The following is a 14646-nucleotide window of genomic DNA, read 5'->3' as shown; positions in this document are numbered from 1 at the left end:
GATCTTGGACATGTGAAATTTGTTCTACGAGTCAGTATGATTAAGGTGTAACCAAATTCATATAGTTTCTTAATTAGTTTTTCTATTTTTTAAAAAGAAAATAAAAATTTATTCTTAAACAAAATTTACTTTCCGTCACTGTATTCCAAGACTGAAATTTTTTAATTTTTAATTGATTGGGCTGTGAGAGGGCTGGCTCACTTTTTAGCATTATTATTTTGGGGTTTATACATCTCGTTATTAAAATTTTATGGAAGCCACAATTTAAAAATAAATAAATAAATTTAAAAAAAATTCCGGCATTCCATCCTTTTGTTTTTACAGTCTTCAACGTGTAGGATGAATAGAGTAATATTTTAGTGGTTCAGAATTTTATGTACACGGCAAGATCAAATATGTGTTGTTGTTTTTTTTATTATTTAGTTTTTTTCGTACAGGAAAAATGGGAAAGGTTTTTTAAAAAAAAAACCCATTTAATATGTTTTTTTTAACTGTTAAAAAAAGTTATTAAAATTTTCTTTACACCTTTATTTAATTCCCATAGGTGTTGAACTTGTGATCATTTGTACTATATACTGCAATACTTCAGAATTACAGCATATAATGATTTTTAATGTTGAATTTCTATGCATGGCAGTCCTTGGAATCTACAGAAAGCTCTGGGCTGCCATCTGGGGCGTAACAATAGAGGATGCAGGGGATGCGGTTGCACCCGGGCCCAGGAGCCTTAGGGGGCCCATAAGGCCTCTCTTCTCCATATAGGGAGCCCAGTACTATGAATAAAGCATTATAGTTGGGGGCCCTGTTCCAGATTTTGCATTAGGGCCCAGGAGCTTCAGGTTACGCCTCTGGCTGCCATGTTAGCCCATCAGCACACTTTGATCACACTGCACAGGGTGCGGAAAGGGGCGCCTCTCTCCTGCTGACTGTTTAGATGCGTGGCACCTAAACAGTTACCTGCTGCGATCAGAGCTAATCTAAATGCAGCAATTACCAGTGGCTGTTAAACAGCTAACAGCTGCTGGGTATGGAGTGGACTCTGTTCTTGAACCAGCTCCATACACAATTCAGGACGTTTGTAGTCATTCGGCAGTGGTTAAAGACACTATTGTTTTAGGTATACAGCTCCTATGCAAATCTTTGACTAGTTGGACAACCCAATCAGAGTGAAGCTCAACTCTTGCATCAGTTTATCGCTCAAAGAAACAGAAATCTAATGGAGATGAACCAGTTGGGGGCAGCAGTAGACTTCTGCCAATGCCATCTTCTGCCATGTGACAAGTCGAGGGACTCAGCAGATGCTGGAGACTCACTGCAGTGCTAAAAGCCAGATGAATTCACATAAAGAATAAGACAAGATGCTATTGGTGTGGTGCCCCCCCTGGTGGTCAGTTGTCATTGCTCCCTAGATTCTTGGCACAAGAGCACATCTTATGTGCTGCAAATGTACATGAGGACATTTCTGAGCCTGCAGAAAAAAAGAAGCAAAATCTTATTAGACCAAGTCTGTCAGATGTCGAGCTGGAAGCCGCAGTGGAAGAATGATCCCCATGCAGCCTGAATAGCATCAGACTCTAAAGACAGCATGCATGTTTAATTTACGTGGCGGCCGTATTTATAGCGCAACATACTTGGCCTTATTCCAGGAACACTGACCCGATGCCGTTCAGCACTGCGAAAGAAACGCAGAGCGATAAATCTTAGAATAGTTTCTCTTATTCTACGACTGGCAGAATAACCACCATGTATAAATTTATATCTGCCAGTAATGCCGGATTATCAAAAATCCAGATTAACAGACAGAGAAGTCAGTACTTACCATTAAAGGGGTTGTCCCGCGGCAGCAAGTGGGTCTATACACTTCTGTATGGCCATAATAATGCACTTTGTAATGTACATTGTGCATTAATTATGAGCCATACAGAAGTTATAAAAAGTTTTTCACTTACCTGCTCCGTTGCTGGCGTCCTCGTCTCCATGGTTGCCGTCTAATTTTCGCCGTCTAATGGCCAAATTAGACGCGCTTGCGCAGTCCGGGTCTTCTTATCTTCTCAATGGGGCTCCGTGTAGCTCCGCCCCATCACGTGCCGATTCCAGCCAATCAGGAGGCTGGAATCGGCAATGGACCGCACAGAAGCCCTGCGGTCCACGGAGGGAGAAGATGCCGGCGGCCATCTTCACCGGGTAAGTAAGAAGTCACCGGAGCGCGGGGATTAAGGTAAGCGCTGTCCGGTGATCTTTTTTTAACCCCTGCATCGGGGTTGTCTCGCGCCGAACGGGGGGGGGGTTTGAAAAAAAAAAAAACACCGTTTCGGCGCGGGACAACCCCTTTAATGATCATATTTATTTTAGCAAACACTTCCATGTGCCGGTAGACGACTGCAAATGATTTACTTGTCTGCTTGCTCTTTAAATATGAAGAAATAAGTATAAGAACCCGAAACCCCACTAGTCTTACTGATCCAGGTGCACTATGCGACACAGGGGTAACACAGTCACTACTGACCGCATGCACCATAATCCACCAGTATACAACATACACTATGAAAGCTATACACTGAGAATGGTCCCTTTATTAGACCCCATCTAGTAGTGTGTTGGACTCCTTTGGCCTTCAGAACTGCAGCAATTCGTTGTAAAATCGTTCTACAGGAATATCGGCCTCTTTGTTTGAACACTTCCATTGAAGGAAAACTTATCACCTCCTGTGGTAACCTGTTCCACTCATTGATCACCCTCACTGTCAGAAAGTTTTTTTTAATATCTATCCTGTGTCTCCTCCCTTTCAGTTTCATCCCATTGCTTCTAGTCTTTCCTTGTGTAAATGAGAATAGGGCTGATCCCTCTGCACTGTGACAGCCCTTCAGATATTTGTAGACCGCTATTAAGTCTCCTATCAGCCTTCCTTTTTGCCAGCTAAACATTCCCAGATCCTTCAACCGTTCCTCATAGGATATGATTTGCAGACCGGCCACCATCTTGGTAACTCTTCTCTGAACTTGCTCCAGTTTGTCTATGTCTTTTTTTAAGTGGGGTGCCCAGAACTGAACACAGTATTCCAGATGAGGTCTGACTAAGGAAGAGCAGAGGGGGATAATGACCTCACGTGATGTAGACTCTATGCTTCTCTTAATACATCCCAGAATTGTGTTTGCCTTTTTGGCTGCTGCATCACATTGCTGCCTCATGTTCAGTCAATAATCTATTAGTATACCCAAGTCTTTTTCACATGTGCAGCTGCTTAGCCCAATGTCTTCCATTCTGTATGTGCTTTTTTTATTTTTCTTGCCCAGATGAAGTACTTTGCATTTCTCCTTGTTAAATACCATTCTGTTAGTCGCCACCCGCTGTGCAAGCTTTTCTGGATCTTTTTGAATACTCTCTCTCTTTCTTCCCTAACGTTGGCTATCCTTTCTAGCTTTGTGTCATCTGCAAATTTGATCAGTTTCCCATCAATTCTCTCTTCCAGATCATTTATACAAAATGTTGAACAGCACTGGGCCTAGGACAGAGCCTTGTGGTACCCCACTTGATACATTCTTCCACTTGGATGTGCAGCTATTCTTTAAGTACAAATGAAGAAAATGAGCATGGCAGCATCCAGGGTGCAGTTAATAAAAAAGGTTTCCTTTATTCCTCCAAATGTTAAAATGACGTTTCGACTCCTAAGAGTCTTTTTCATTCTTTAAGTATGATCACTCAGCCAGTTGTGAATCCACCTAACAGTTGCCTTGTCAAAAATTTGGTCATTTTTTCAATAGGGGCTCACTCACACGGGCGTTTTTACGCACGTATATACGCGTGCAAAAGCGTTCGTACTGCGTTCGTAAAAAAAAAAAAATCGCACCCACAAAAGATAGAACATATGGGTGGCAATGGACATGGTCACGCATTTTTTTTACGCGCGTAAAAACGCCCATGTGACTAAGCCCTAAGGATGGTATGAGATACTTTGTCAAATGCTTTACTAAAGTCAAGATATACTATATCCACCGCATTTGCCTGAGCAACCCAGTTAGTGATTTGGTCATAGAAGGAAATTAGATTCGTCTGGCATGACTTGTTTCTTACAAACCCATGCTGGCTCTGCTTAATTACTTTATTTTTATCCAAGTACTTGCATACATGCTGTCTAATAATCTTGGCAGCCCCACTGAAAGTGAATGGGGCGCTGGTGCTCTTGCAGGACCAGCAGTCCATTCACTCTCCTCCTCACTGCAGAGGGTTATGCAGTAATATGGACAGGGGATAACTTGCAATCTTGGTACAGCCCCTTTAAAGAGGACTGCATCACCATTCCTGACATGCCTATAGATGTGCTCCTGCATACTCTGATAAGTCAGCAATGATTGGACAGTGACAAACAATGAAGGGACACATCTCTAACTGGTAACACCCAACTGTCAATTCACTGATACAATTCTAGCAGCATTCTAGGAAAAAATGATCCAGACTTGTTATTTCATAGGGAATACAATTATTTTCTATAAAACACCTATCTGCAGAGCAGACAGGTTCTCTTTAACCAGGGCCGAGAGCCACAACTAAGAGTATTTCTAGGACCAGGCACTTTTTGTGTGTGACTGATTCCAATGACAGCCGTGTCCAGCTTCAGGAAAAGCACTGATACTAGTGGGGAGATTACAGGTCCAGTCCTCTGAGTAGCACATGACATTTACAGTCATGCTACCAAAATCAATTGTATAGTTTATGGCGGATCTGTAATCATGCTCATGGCCCTGATGATAGCGCACCCTGTAGGGGAGGATGCACTGCGCAATACTGCATATCTTACCTCACTGTCATGGAATGGTTTGGAGCGGATAGTGAGAATTCCCAGCTCAATGGACTCCTGGAACTTGCTGGGAATTCGGAGACCTTGCAGCCTCTCGTATACATGCCGGGCAAGTTTATAGGCGCCCAGCGCCTTGCTTTGTTTGGCCAATGTGTACAAGATGTTCCTGAGGCCTTGTGTCAAGGAAGATAACGGCAGAGAGGACAGACTTCATAGCTGGGATATACAGAGGAGAGCGATCTATAGTGAAGGATACACCTTGGAGATTCCCAGGGGGCTTTCCTTGGTCAGACTGTGCAGCAAGAAACGGGAGATATTGAACAAGGTTTCTGGTAGATGAGAACTGAACGGCTCATCCTGGAATAAAGCAGAACACAATAACGAGGAGCCAGAAGTCTATAAAGCAAAGCAGGTTGAGATACTTACTTCTACAGCATCTGCTGTGAAGAATGGAATGTGCATTTTTTATAAACTGGATTTTTTCTCTTTGAATTAAAGTTTATTGAACTTTTTTAGCACTATATATTAGTCCCTGAAGGGGACGTAAAGATGTGATTGTTCTGTTGCTAGGAAAGTACACTGCATTACCTTTGTAGAACATTCAACTAATCCTATGACAGTAGCCTAATAGACTCTGCCGGAGGCAGGGCCTAATAGGTTGATGTACATAGTAGGCATGGTGGCTTTTATTAGGCTTCCAGCTGCTGTGGGAGCCCGTTGGTACCTTGCAATCTCACTGTGGGGTGCTGATGTGACAGAAAGAGCCTACTCCTCCTGTCATCTGCTTACATGCTGCAGTTACTATGGATCGTGGCATGTAAGGGGTTAAATTGCCAAAATCTGAGGTTTCTCCTTTCCTAGCGCTTAGAGCAGGAGCCTGGCTGTCAGTAGTCAGCCAAGGCACTGCCTTAAAAAGATGTATGTACAGGTTTAAAGCCCGTTAAAGGAGGTCAGTAAAAAGGTGTATTGTAGTAACGCAGCTATTCCCTATCCACAGGATAAGGAATAATTTGCTGATCAGTGAACATAACATAACATAGTAACATAGTTCATAAGGCCGAATGAAGACAATGTCCATCCAGTCCAGCCTGTTATCCTCCTGTGTTGTTGATCCAGAGGAAGGCAAAAAAAAAAACCAAGAGCAGAAGCCAATTAGCCCTTTTGGGGGAAAAATTCCATACCGACTCCCTAATGGCAATCAGACTAATCCCTGGATCAACCCCTACTATTTCCTACCTGCCTGTAAACCCGGATTGACAATTAACTTAAGATTTATATCCTGTAATATCTTTCCCCTCTAGAAAGACATCAAGTCCCCTTTTAAACTCCTCTATGGATTTTGCCATCACCACATCCTCAGGCAGAGAGTGAAGATCTGACCACTGCGACCCCCAACAATCGAAGAGGTTTGGGATCTGGAGCATCGTGCAATGAGTAGGATGGAGGACTGGTCTCAAGATCAGTGGGGTCCAAGCAGTTACGCCTATTTTAGTAACGAGAATGTTGACTCTTTCCAGAGGATGCTGGGGGTTGTAGTTACTCACTGTGTATCTCTGGATGGAATGGTAGGCATGGTAAAGCTCGGCCAGATGCTGGAAATAGTGGAACTTGTTCAGCATAGTGTCCTGCTTCTCCTCATTATCTGCAGGAAGGGATAAACACAGAGTCATTATCACAACGTGAAGCTTCCTGTAAGACTTGCGAATTTTAACCTCAGCCATTATTACCGAGATGACTGGAATTTAATGTCAGTAAATCCAACAATCTCTTAGAGCTCAGTAAATGGCCGGACAGGTTAGTGTGAATTAACGGGTCACTGAGGACGGGTTGGAAAAGCAAAAGCAAAGGACAGAAATGGTGCCAAAAATAATTCAAAAAGAAAAATAAGTTCTTCCCGGATGTGCAAGTGAGGAGGCATCTGCAGGAGGATGTCCTGGCGTATACCTATGCCTGTATACATGTATAGCACAGAAATTTTTTTTTTACGTGGGGGCCTATGATTTTTTTACTAGATGCTTCTGCATAGATAAACATAGTAACCCAAACTATTCTATACATCATAAGTACTCTTGTCCACAACTGTGTTTTCACCGCGTCTTGTGCGTGATACGTGGTGAATGGAGTCAATGAAAGTCAATGGACTTTCATTAATCCATGCACACCGGCGTGTAGACACTGCGTGTCGATACGCACGAGAAATAGATCGCACCATGCGGTCGTGAGCACTATACATTGGTATAGGCAGCATATGAAATGATGTCAATACGCAACACATTGTATATGGGCAGCATTTAAAAATTTTTTTTTTTTTAAATGAGAGCCCCACTGCTCATGTCCATGTGATACGCGGGCATGCGCAGTGCACTTGCAGCCTTACGTGGCCTCTGTTGGTTCTCTACTAGCAGAGCTGTTACTTACAAAATCGGAAAAAAAGCGTTTTACTGATACATTCGTGGGCATGAGCCCTAAAACAGACACCAACGTATACCAGCCTGATGGATGTGAAAAGGCCACTTTTTGGCTTCGATCAGTGAATGGGGCCTACATATACATTTAGCATATATGTCGGGAGCTTTCCTGGTGCATATGCCAAACATACAATGGAAACGCAGTATGGATGCATCTGTAAACCCTTAATAACGGAGCCCTCATTATTGATTTCCTCCTCACTTTCAAGAAATCAAACTCTTTTATTTATCCTTCAATGTCATTGTCTGAGGGCTTGTTGTTATTTGCGGGACCAACTGCATATTTCAATAATACCATTTATTGTACCATATAATGTGCTGAATGTGATTTTCTTTGGGGATGGGGGGGGGGGGGGGTGTCTTGTTTTTTTACAGCATACATGCTGCGGCCAAATAACAGAACTTTATTCTGTGGGTCAGTACAATTACGATGGTACCACATTTATAAAGTTTTTTTTGCTGTACTGGTTTTAAAAAATAAAACATCTTTGGGGGGAAAAAAAAAAAAGATTATTTTCTGGCGCCATCTTCTGGCTGCCATAAGTTTTATATTTTCCGTTAGCACTGCAGTGTAGGGGCTCATTTTTTGCGGGATGTCCTGTAGTTTCTATTGGTATCATTTTGGAATTTGTACAACTTTTAAATTGCTTTTTATAAATTTATTCTTGGAAACGGGGTGACCAAAATAAGCGTAATTCTAGTATTGTGTGTTTTTTCTGACAACATTCACTGTGCAGGATAAATAATGTTGTACTTTGGTAGATCAGACTTTTACGGATCCGGCAATAGCAGATATGTTTTTGCTTTGATTTTTTTATTATAAATATATTTTTGTTTTGACTTTTTTATTATAAATATGGGAAAGATTTTTTAAAAACTTTTATTGCCTTTTATTTTTTCTAACAATTATAAAACTTTTTAAAAACTCTTTTGTAGATCTTTTCTTATTCCCCATAGGGGACTTCTGATTGTTTCATCGCTAGTATAATTGCATTATACAAGTAGTAATCAAAATGTGCCACAGACATGGCTTTATAGGCTATGGCAGCCCTAAGAGCCTTCAGAAGACTCAAAGACAGCCGTGTCCCATCCATACAGCAGCCTAAACAGACAAGCAAAACGTGAAGGAACAATAACCCCCTCCTGGCCCACAGTGCCAGTCCCATAATCAGCATGAGAAGAGTAATGTTTAATATATCACTTATATATTAGAAGACTGGGGCCTTGCGAAGGACATCCGCTCACCTTGTGCAATATCCAGGCACTGCATAGACAGCATCCAGTAATAGTAGGAGGCGTCATTAAATCTGCTTTCCACTACGGCATTGTGAGTAAGCTGCTCCAGCACTCTGACAGCTTCATCCTGGCGACCAGCCTTGTGGAAGGCTATTAAAAGGAAGATTGATAGTCAGGGTGAAAGTTTAGGGGTATTCCCAAGATTAACTTTTATCACCCCTCCACAGGGTAGGTGATAAAAGTTTGATCGCTTGGAATCTCACCGCTGAGACCCCCAGCAATCCTAATAACAAGGGTCCAGTGTCCTCCTCACTGCACTCCCCCTCCTTCTGTGGATAGGTGTTCAAAGTCAATTTTTGGTATAAACCCTTTTAATGGGGTTTTCCAATTAAAGAAATTCATCCCCTAACTACAGGATAGAGGATGAATGTCTGATCATTGGGGGTTTGACCAATGGGACCCCCAGCGACCAGCACACCTGAATGCTCCTTATGAATGGAGAGGAAGTGCATATGTTCAATTGCCGCTCCAACTCACTTCTATGAGATAGGAGATTAATGTGCTCGTCAATCTCTGTGCATGGAGCAGTGGTCACACATTGGCACTGCCACTCTACTCACATGGGGAATTTGGAGGTCCGGCATGTAAAAGGGTTCACAGAGAGAGAGCGCTCACTCTATGACATCAATGGCCCTCCGCCATGTAATTGCGGAAGGTCAATGGGCTGCCATGGCAAACGGACGCCAGACAATGTTTTCTGGTCCACTTTGGCCTGTGATCGCTATGATTAGCAATAATGCATCGCAGTACAGAATTGCTGCAATATATTAGCAGAGTGATCATAGCATCACAGGTTCAAGTCCCCTACAAGGACATCAAAAATGGACCATAAAACAAGTAGCAAAAAAAAAGTTACAAAAAAATTGTTAAAATTGTGCACTTTCCCCTCCTTGTTTGAAAAACAAAAACTCAAAAACCATGTTTGGTTTTGCTGCATCTGTATCGACAAATGCATTAAATTGAAATTTACAAAAAAGGCAAAAGATGGAGCCGAAATGCTTATTTGTTGTTCATTTCACCTCTCAAGAAACGCAATTAAAAGTGACCAAAAAAGGCATATGTTCCCCAAAACGGTAGCTATAAAAACTACAGCTTGTCATGCAAAAGAACAAGCTCTTAAATAGCGCCTTTCATGGAAAAATTAAAAAGTTATGGAATTTTGAATACAGCTATGCAAAAAAAAAAAAATTTTTCTTTGTTTTTATTCTTTATTTATCATTTGCAGATTTTCGTTCAAAAAAAAAATTAAAAAGGAGTTTTATTCTGTGAAATGGAAAAAACGAATATGAAAAAAAACCCCCACACAACATAATTTTGGTATTATTGTAATCGTACCAACCTGCAGAAACAATGTGTTATGTCATTAAGAGCTTATTCACAGGAGTGTATATCGGCCGCCGCTTTCACAGCCGGACGATATATGCTACTGTCGGAGCCGTTTTGCCTCTTTCCTCCCCCTCGCTGGCTCTCTGCCTCTCTCCTCCCTTTCTGGCTGTTTGCAATGGGAGGGGGCGGGGCTAAGCTCCTGCCCCATTCCCGCAGCCAGCAATGGGAGGGCAGGGCTTACATTGCAAACAGCCGAAGGGGAGGTAAGAAGCATGAGTCGGCAAGCGGGAGGGAAAGGGGAAGACAGCTTAGATGGTAGCGTATATCGGCTGGCTGTGAAAACGGCGGCCAATATATGCCCGTGTAAATAAGCCCTTATGCTGCATGATTAACGCTGTAAAAAAAACAACAACGGCAAAATTTTGGTATTTTTTCTTCCTGCCCTTCAACAAAAACTACAGCTTGTCAAGCAAAAAAACAACAAAAAGAAAAAGAAAAGAAAAAAAAACCCTCAAAAAAACGTTGCATCCTTACTTCCAAAATAAGCTGCGTCGCTAAGGAGTTAATGCACACAAAAAGCCCAAAATACACAAGAATAGTCTACACAATGTGACGTCAGAAGAATTATGGAATGTTAACATACCCTTCTGAGCTTCTTCAAAGCGGTCGTTTTCTGCCAGCCATTGTGCGTATGGAACGTAGACCTCATCCTTATATTCTGGATATTTCTCTACTAAAGCAAATGCCTGGAAATAGACAGACACTGTCAGAAACAACATGCTGCCCCACAGGCAGAAATCCGGACGGGGGGGGGGGGGGGGGGGGGGCACATTTGCAACATGCCTCTTGTCCTGATTCATTCCTAAGACCTGTGCAGGGGGCATTCTCACCATCTCACCTTGACAGTGCTCTTCAATGGCAGAAGTCTATCCCCCCTCACCCCCCTGCAGAGGAGGCAGCACTGGGATGTGATGCATATTGCAAAGTAGCCACCCCGCCCAAATGCAGAACATTAAATAGTTTATTACTAGGGTGCTGACACCCTTCCCTGTTCCTAATCAGGATTTGGCGCTCACCTCCTCCCAGTGTTGCGTCTCCACATGCAGCAGGACCAGCGCCTTCAGATCCCCGATCTTCATGTATGTTTCGGCCGCATAGCCGTGATGCTGTAGCTTTTTGAAGTAATAAGCGCACCTTAATAGCGGCTCTCTCTCAGCTTTATCCAGCTTCCTCGCTATATCGATCAACCTGCAGATGAGATGTGACAATTCACTGACAGCAAACTGGTTGGTTCTTGGAGAGTGCATTTGCCCAAAACTAAAAAAATTACCTGCAAATAAAAATCCCCAAATTGGCAACTTCTGACAAATTTTTGAAATCTAATATGGAAGTCATTACACTTGTAACTCAGCTTTCACCGACTCAGCAAATCCCTCAAGGTAATGCAGCTATACAAGAGCGGGAGATGTATGAATGTATAACTGCACTGAATGGCCCCTTTACTAGAGCCCCCCCCCAACCCCCCTCCGTCCCATCTAGTAGCGTTTTGGACCTCCTTTTGGTTTTCAGATCCGCAACCAGTCATTGTGGTGTAGAGTGATAACTAGATCTCAGTGATAAACTTGAACAAACAAAAACTCTAAGGTAGCCCCCCCCCCCCCCCCCTCCCTTCTCCAAAGAGCCTCCTCATTAGAAACATTTTGGTTTCAGGGTCCCCTTTGCTGCTGTTCTGCTACTCGAAAACACAGGTTCTTCAGCTGCTATAAAACTTTACTGTCCTTCTAATTCCCCTATAAATCTTCCGGGATGTTTTCAGGAGGAGGGGAGAAAAATCTCGAAACTACAGGAGAAAATGTTACTAACTGACTGAGACCGAGTCAGAGGGGGCACCAATGGTTCTAAAGGACCTTCGGACGACCCCTTTAAATAGCTTGTCCAGGGTTAAAAAAAAAAAAACATGGCTGCTTTCTTCCAAACTTGTCCATGGGGTTCTGTGTGGTATTGCAGTTCAGCTCCATTGAAGTGAATGGGAACTGAGCTGCAATACCACATACAACCCCATGGACAAGGGCGGTGCTGTGTTTGTAAGAAAACAGTCATGTTTTTTCTAATCCTGATTTCTGGACAACCCCTTTAATGACCATCCAATTGTTCAGATCTGTAAATATATTTTTTATGGCTACATTCCTTGTAAAAGGCATTATTCCCTGACACACATGATGTTATCTGGGCCATTAACACAAGGAAGCATTTCCTACTGGAACTGGAAAAGATGAGCAGAGCGACGGCCAGACAGGAAACCACATCTTTGTTATTGCGCCGGACCCCTTCCTGCTATGCCTTATTATATCTTGTTTTTCAGCTACACAGCTAAGAAAACAAAAAGGCTAAACATAACCGCGCAATGTCAGGACGATGGCCCCGCGTCCAATTGGGGAAGCTGCCTGCCATTCTCTTTGCGGTTCCTCTCAGACGACACATCAAAAAGAGGGGTGTGCAGGGGGCGAGGCAGGTAGAAAGGACGGAAATTAAAGCCAGCTGAAAGCCATTTTCAGTCTTAGGTAATTTAATGTCCTGTATGCCCAGTAAGCAGGTGTTCCTGTCACCAACATATCCTGCCACACTCCATTATTATGGGCTGTGAGCTCAGCCTGTCAGTCCCTGGAGGTCTATCAGCATAAACCGACCATTACGTTACAGCAAATAAACCTGCAAAGGATCTAATAACATCATGGACCATTAGTAGTAGTATGGGAATGGTGGGTAACCTGCTGCCGACACTAGATGTTACTCACACATATAGAAGTACAGCCGCCACCTAAAGCAGACATAATCATCAGCAAAAGAGTACAGTCACTACAGAAAGCAAAGAATATTGTATAACTTATCCTGCACTGATCCTGAGTTACATCTTATATTATACTCCAGAGCTGCACTCGCTATTCTGCTGGTGGAGTCACTGTGTACACACATTACTTATCCTGTACTGATCCTGAGTTACATCATGTATTATACTCCAGAGCTGCACTCACTATTCTGCTAGTGAAGGCACTGTGTACATACATTACTTATCCTGTACTGATCCTGAGTTACATCTTATATTATACTCCAGAGCTGTACTCACTATTCTGCTGGTGGAGTCACTGTGTACATACATTACTTATCCTGTACTGATCCTGAGTTACATCTTGTATTATATTCCAGAGCTGCACTCACTATTCTGCTAGTGGAGTCACTGTGTACATACATTACTTATCATGTACTGATCCTGAGTTACATCTAGTATTATACTCCAGAGCTGCACTCACTATTCTGTTGGTTGAAACAGTCAGCAAGCCTATTATCAGACACCTCCAACAGCTTACCTGAACTCCTATAAAGTAGGGGGGGAGGGTTTGAGTACCTTTCCTTGATCAAATTACTGAACAGCTTTTGACATAGAGACTACACTTTCCGGATGCGTATTATGAAAACAAGCTTTGTGCAGACACTGAACAAGCAGGGAATGCTGCTGAAGCCTGCAGGATTGCAAACGAAGCCACCCCATATTACATTCTCCATCTAAAGTGAAACAACAGGTTTGGAAATAGACTTACATCTCCACCCAGCCGTGGTCCCCGCTCAACTCTATGGCTTTCATGTGCTCTCCAGCCGACAGATACATCTCTGCTGCTGCTTTTGGCTCCCGGATATTCCGGGCCCAGTCCGCCTGCTTGGTGATCAGAGTCTTAGTCTCTTTTGGGTCTCCGGATCCCAAGAAATCCTGAAAGTGAGATAGAACGTTATTGCAGAGTCAGGAGGGCTGTCTACCTGCCTATTTTTGTCATGCCCTGCTGCACCCTAATGATGACCCTGCAAGGGTAATGTAATCTCACATAGGTGTGTGTTCCACCATGCAGTTACATTTGTAGCATGATACAAAAGTTCATTTTGTCTCTCATCTCATTAAAATGCAGAATGTAGAAGGAAATTCTCCTTCATTACTTGATTCATTTCTAACGTGTCCCTGATGAACGAGGCAGAACTTGTCAGTGAAGGTCATAGACGTTGCAGCACACCTCATCCAAACGTCAATGTCTGAGCTTCTCTAAGACCCCAATGGGAAAGGTGCCAGATAATGACGCTGCTTCTCGAACTGGAGGTCCTGTCTGCTGAAGTGCTGAGTGCTAGGCGCTGTACGATAATACATAACCTCCAATTAAGGAATAGGCCAGCCCAGGACATGATCTGTCACTATGCGTTCGTAATGGCGGCCGTGCAGAACCGCTGCTCTCAGTGATAAGTAGTGAGCCATCTGCTGGTTTGTGGGGCATCTAAAGTGCATATGTGGACCGATCCCTCACTTTTATACAGCTAACGGAGTATTAGGCGAAAGCTCTAATGTACCATAAACTACATTTAGTCCTTGCATCACCTAATTCTCCCCACATATTGCACAATCCAAACCAGACTACGATTTATAAGAGAAACCAGCAACAGAACCCATTTCTATACACTTAATAAAACCCAAAAAGTTCGGACAACTCTCATATGTGCATGGAGGCCTCGAGTGCGATGAATTTCAGTGTCCAATCTTTTTGTCCGCCCAGAGATAAGCCGCCTTCAGAGCTGTCTGCCTGCAGCTGTCTCCAAAAACACATGAACACTCAGCCAAACCAAGAATGTATGTGTTTGGGGGGAGTTGAGGGAAAAAGCAGCTGGCCGAATGACAGCTATAGAAGGTATACAGGTATCTATAAGCTATGATCACATGGTGGGTTC

General features: G+C 43.0%; 1 protein-coding gene across 1 annotated transcript in view; it reads right to left on the bottom strand.

Annotated features, from left to right (window-relative positions):
• Nucleotides 1–14646, bottom strand: part of IFT122 (intraflagellar transport 122) — a 67078-nt gene that overhangs the window by 13627 nt on the left and 38805 nt on the right. The window contains exons 18-24 of the mRNA XM_066597000.1: nt 13482–13648; nt 10962–11133; nt 10529–10631; nt 8509–8649; nt 6340–6437; nt 5052–5152; nt 4796–4961 (exon numbers count right to left, since the gene is read on the bottom strand). Coding sequence (XP_066453097.1) covers nt 4796–4961; nt 5052–5152; nt 6340–6437; nt 8509–8649; nt 10529–10631; nt 10962–11133; nt 13482–13648 — 948 coding nt within the window. The remainder of the gene's footprint in view (nt 1–4795; nt 4962–5051; nt 5153–6339; nt 6438–8508; nt 8650–10528; nt 10632–10961; nt 11134–13481; nt 13649–14646) is intronic.

This window comes from Eleutherodactylus coqui, chromosome 3 (assembly GCF_035609145.1).
Source record: "Eleutherodactylus coqui strain aEleCoq1 chromosome 3, aEleCoq1.hap1, whole genome shotgun sequence".
Lineage (NCBI taxonomy): Eukaryota > Metazoa > Chordata > Amphibia > Anura > Eleutherodactylidae > Eleutherodactylus > Eleutherodactylus coqui.
This window is presented reverse-complemented; position numbering and strand designations above follow the sequence as displayed.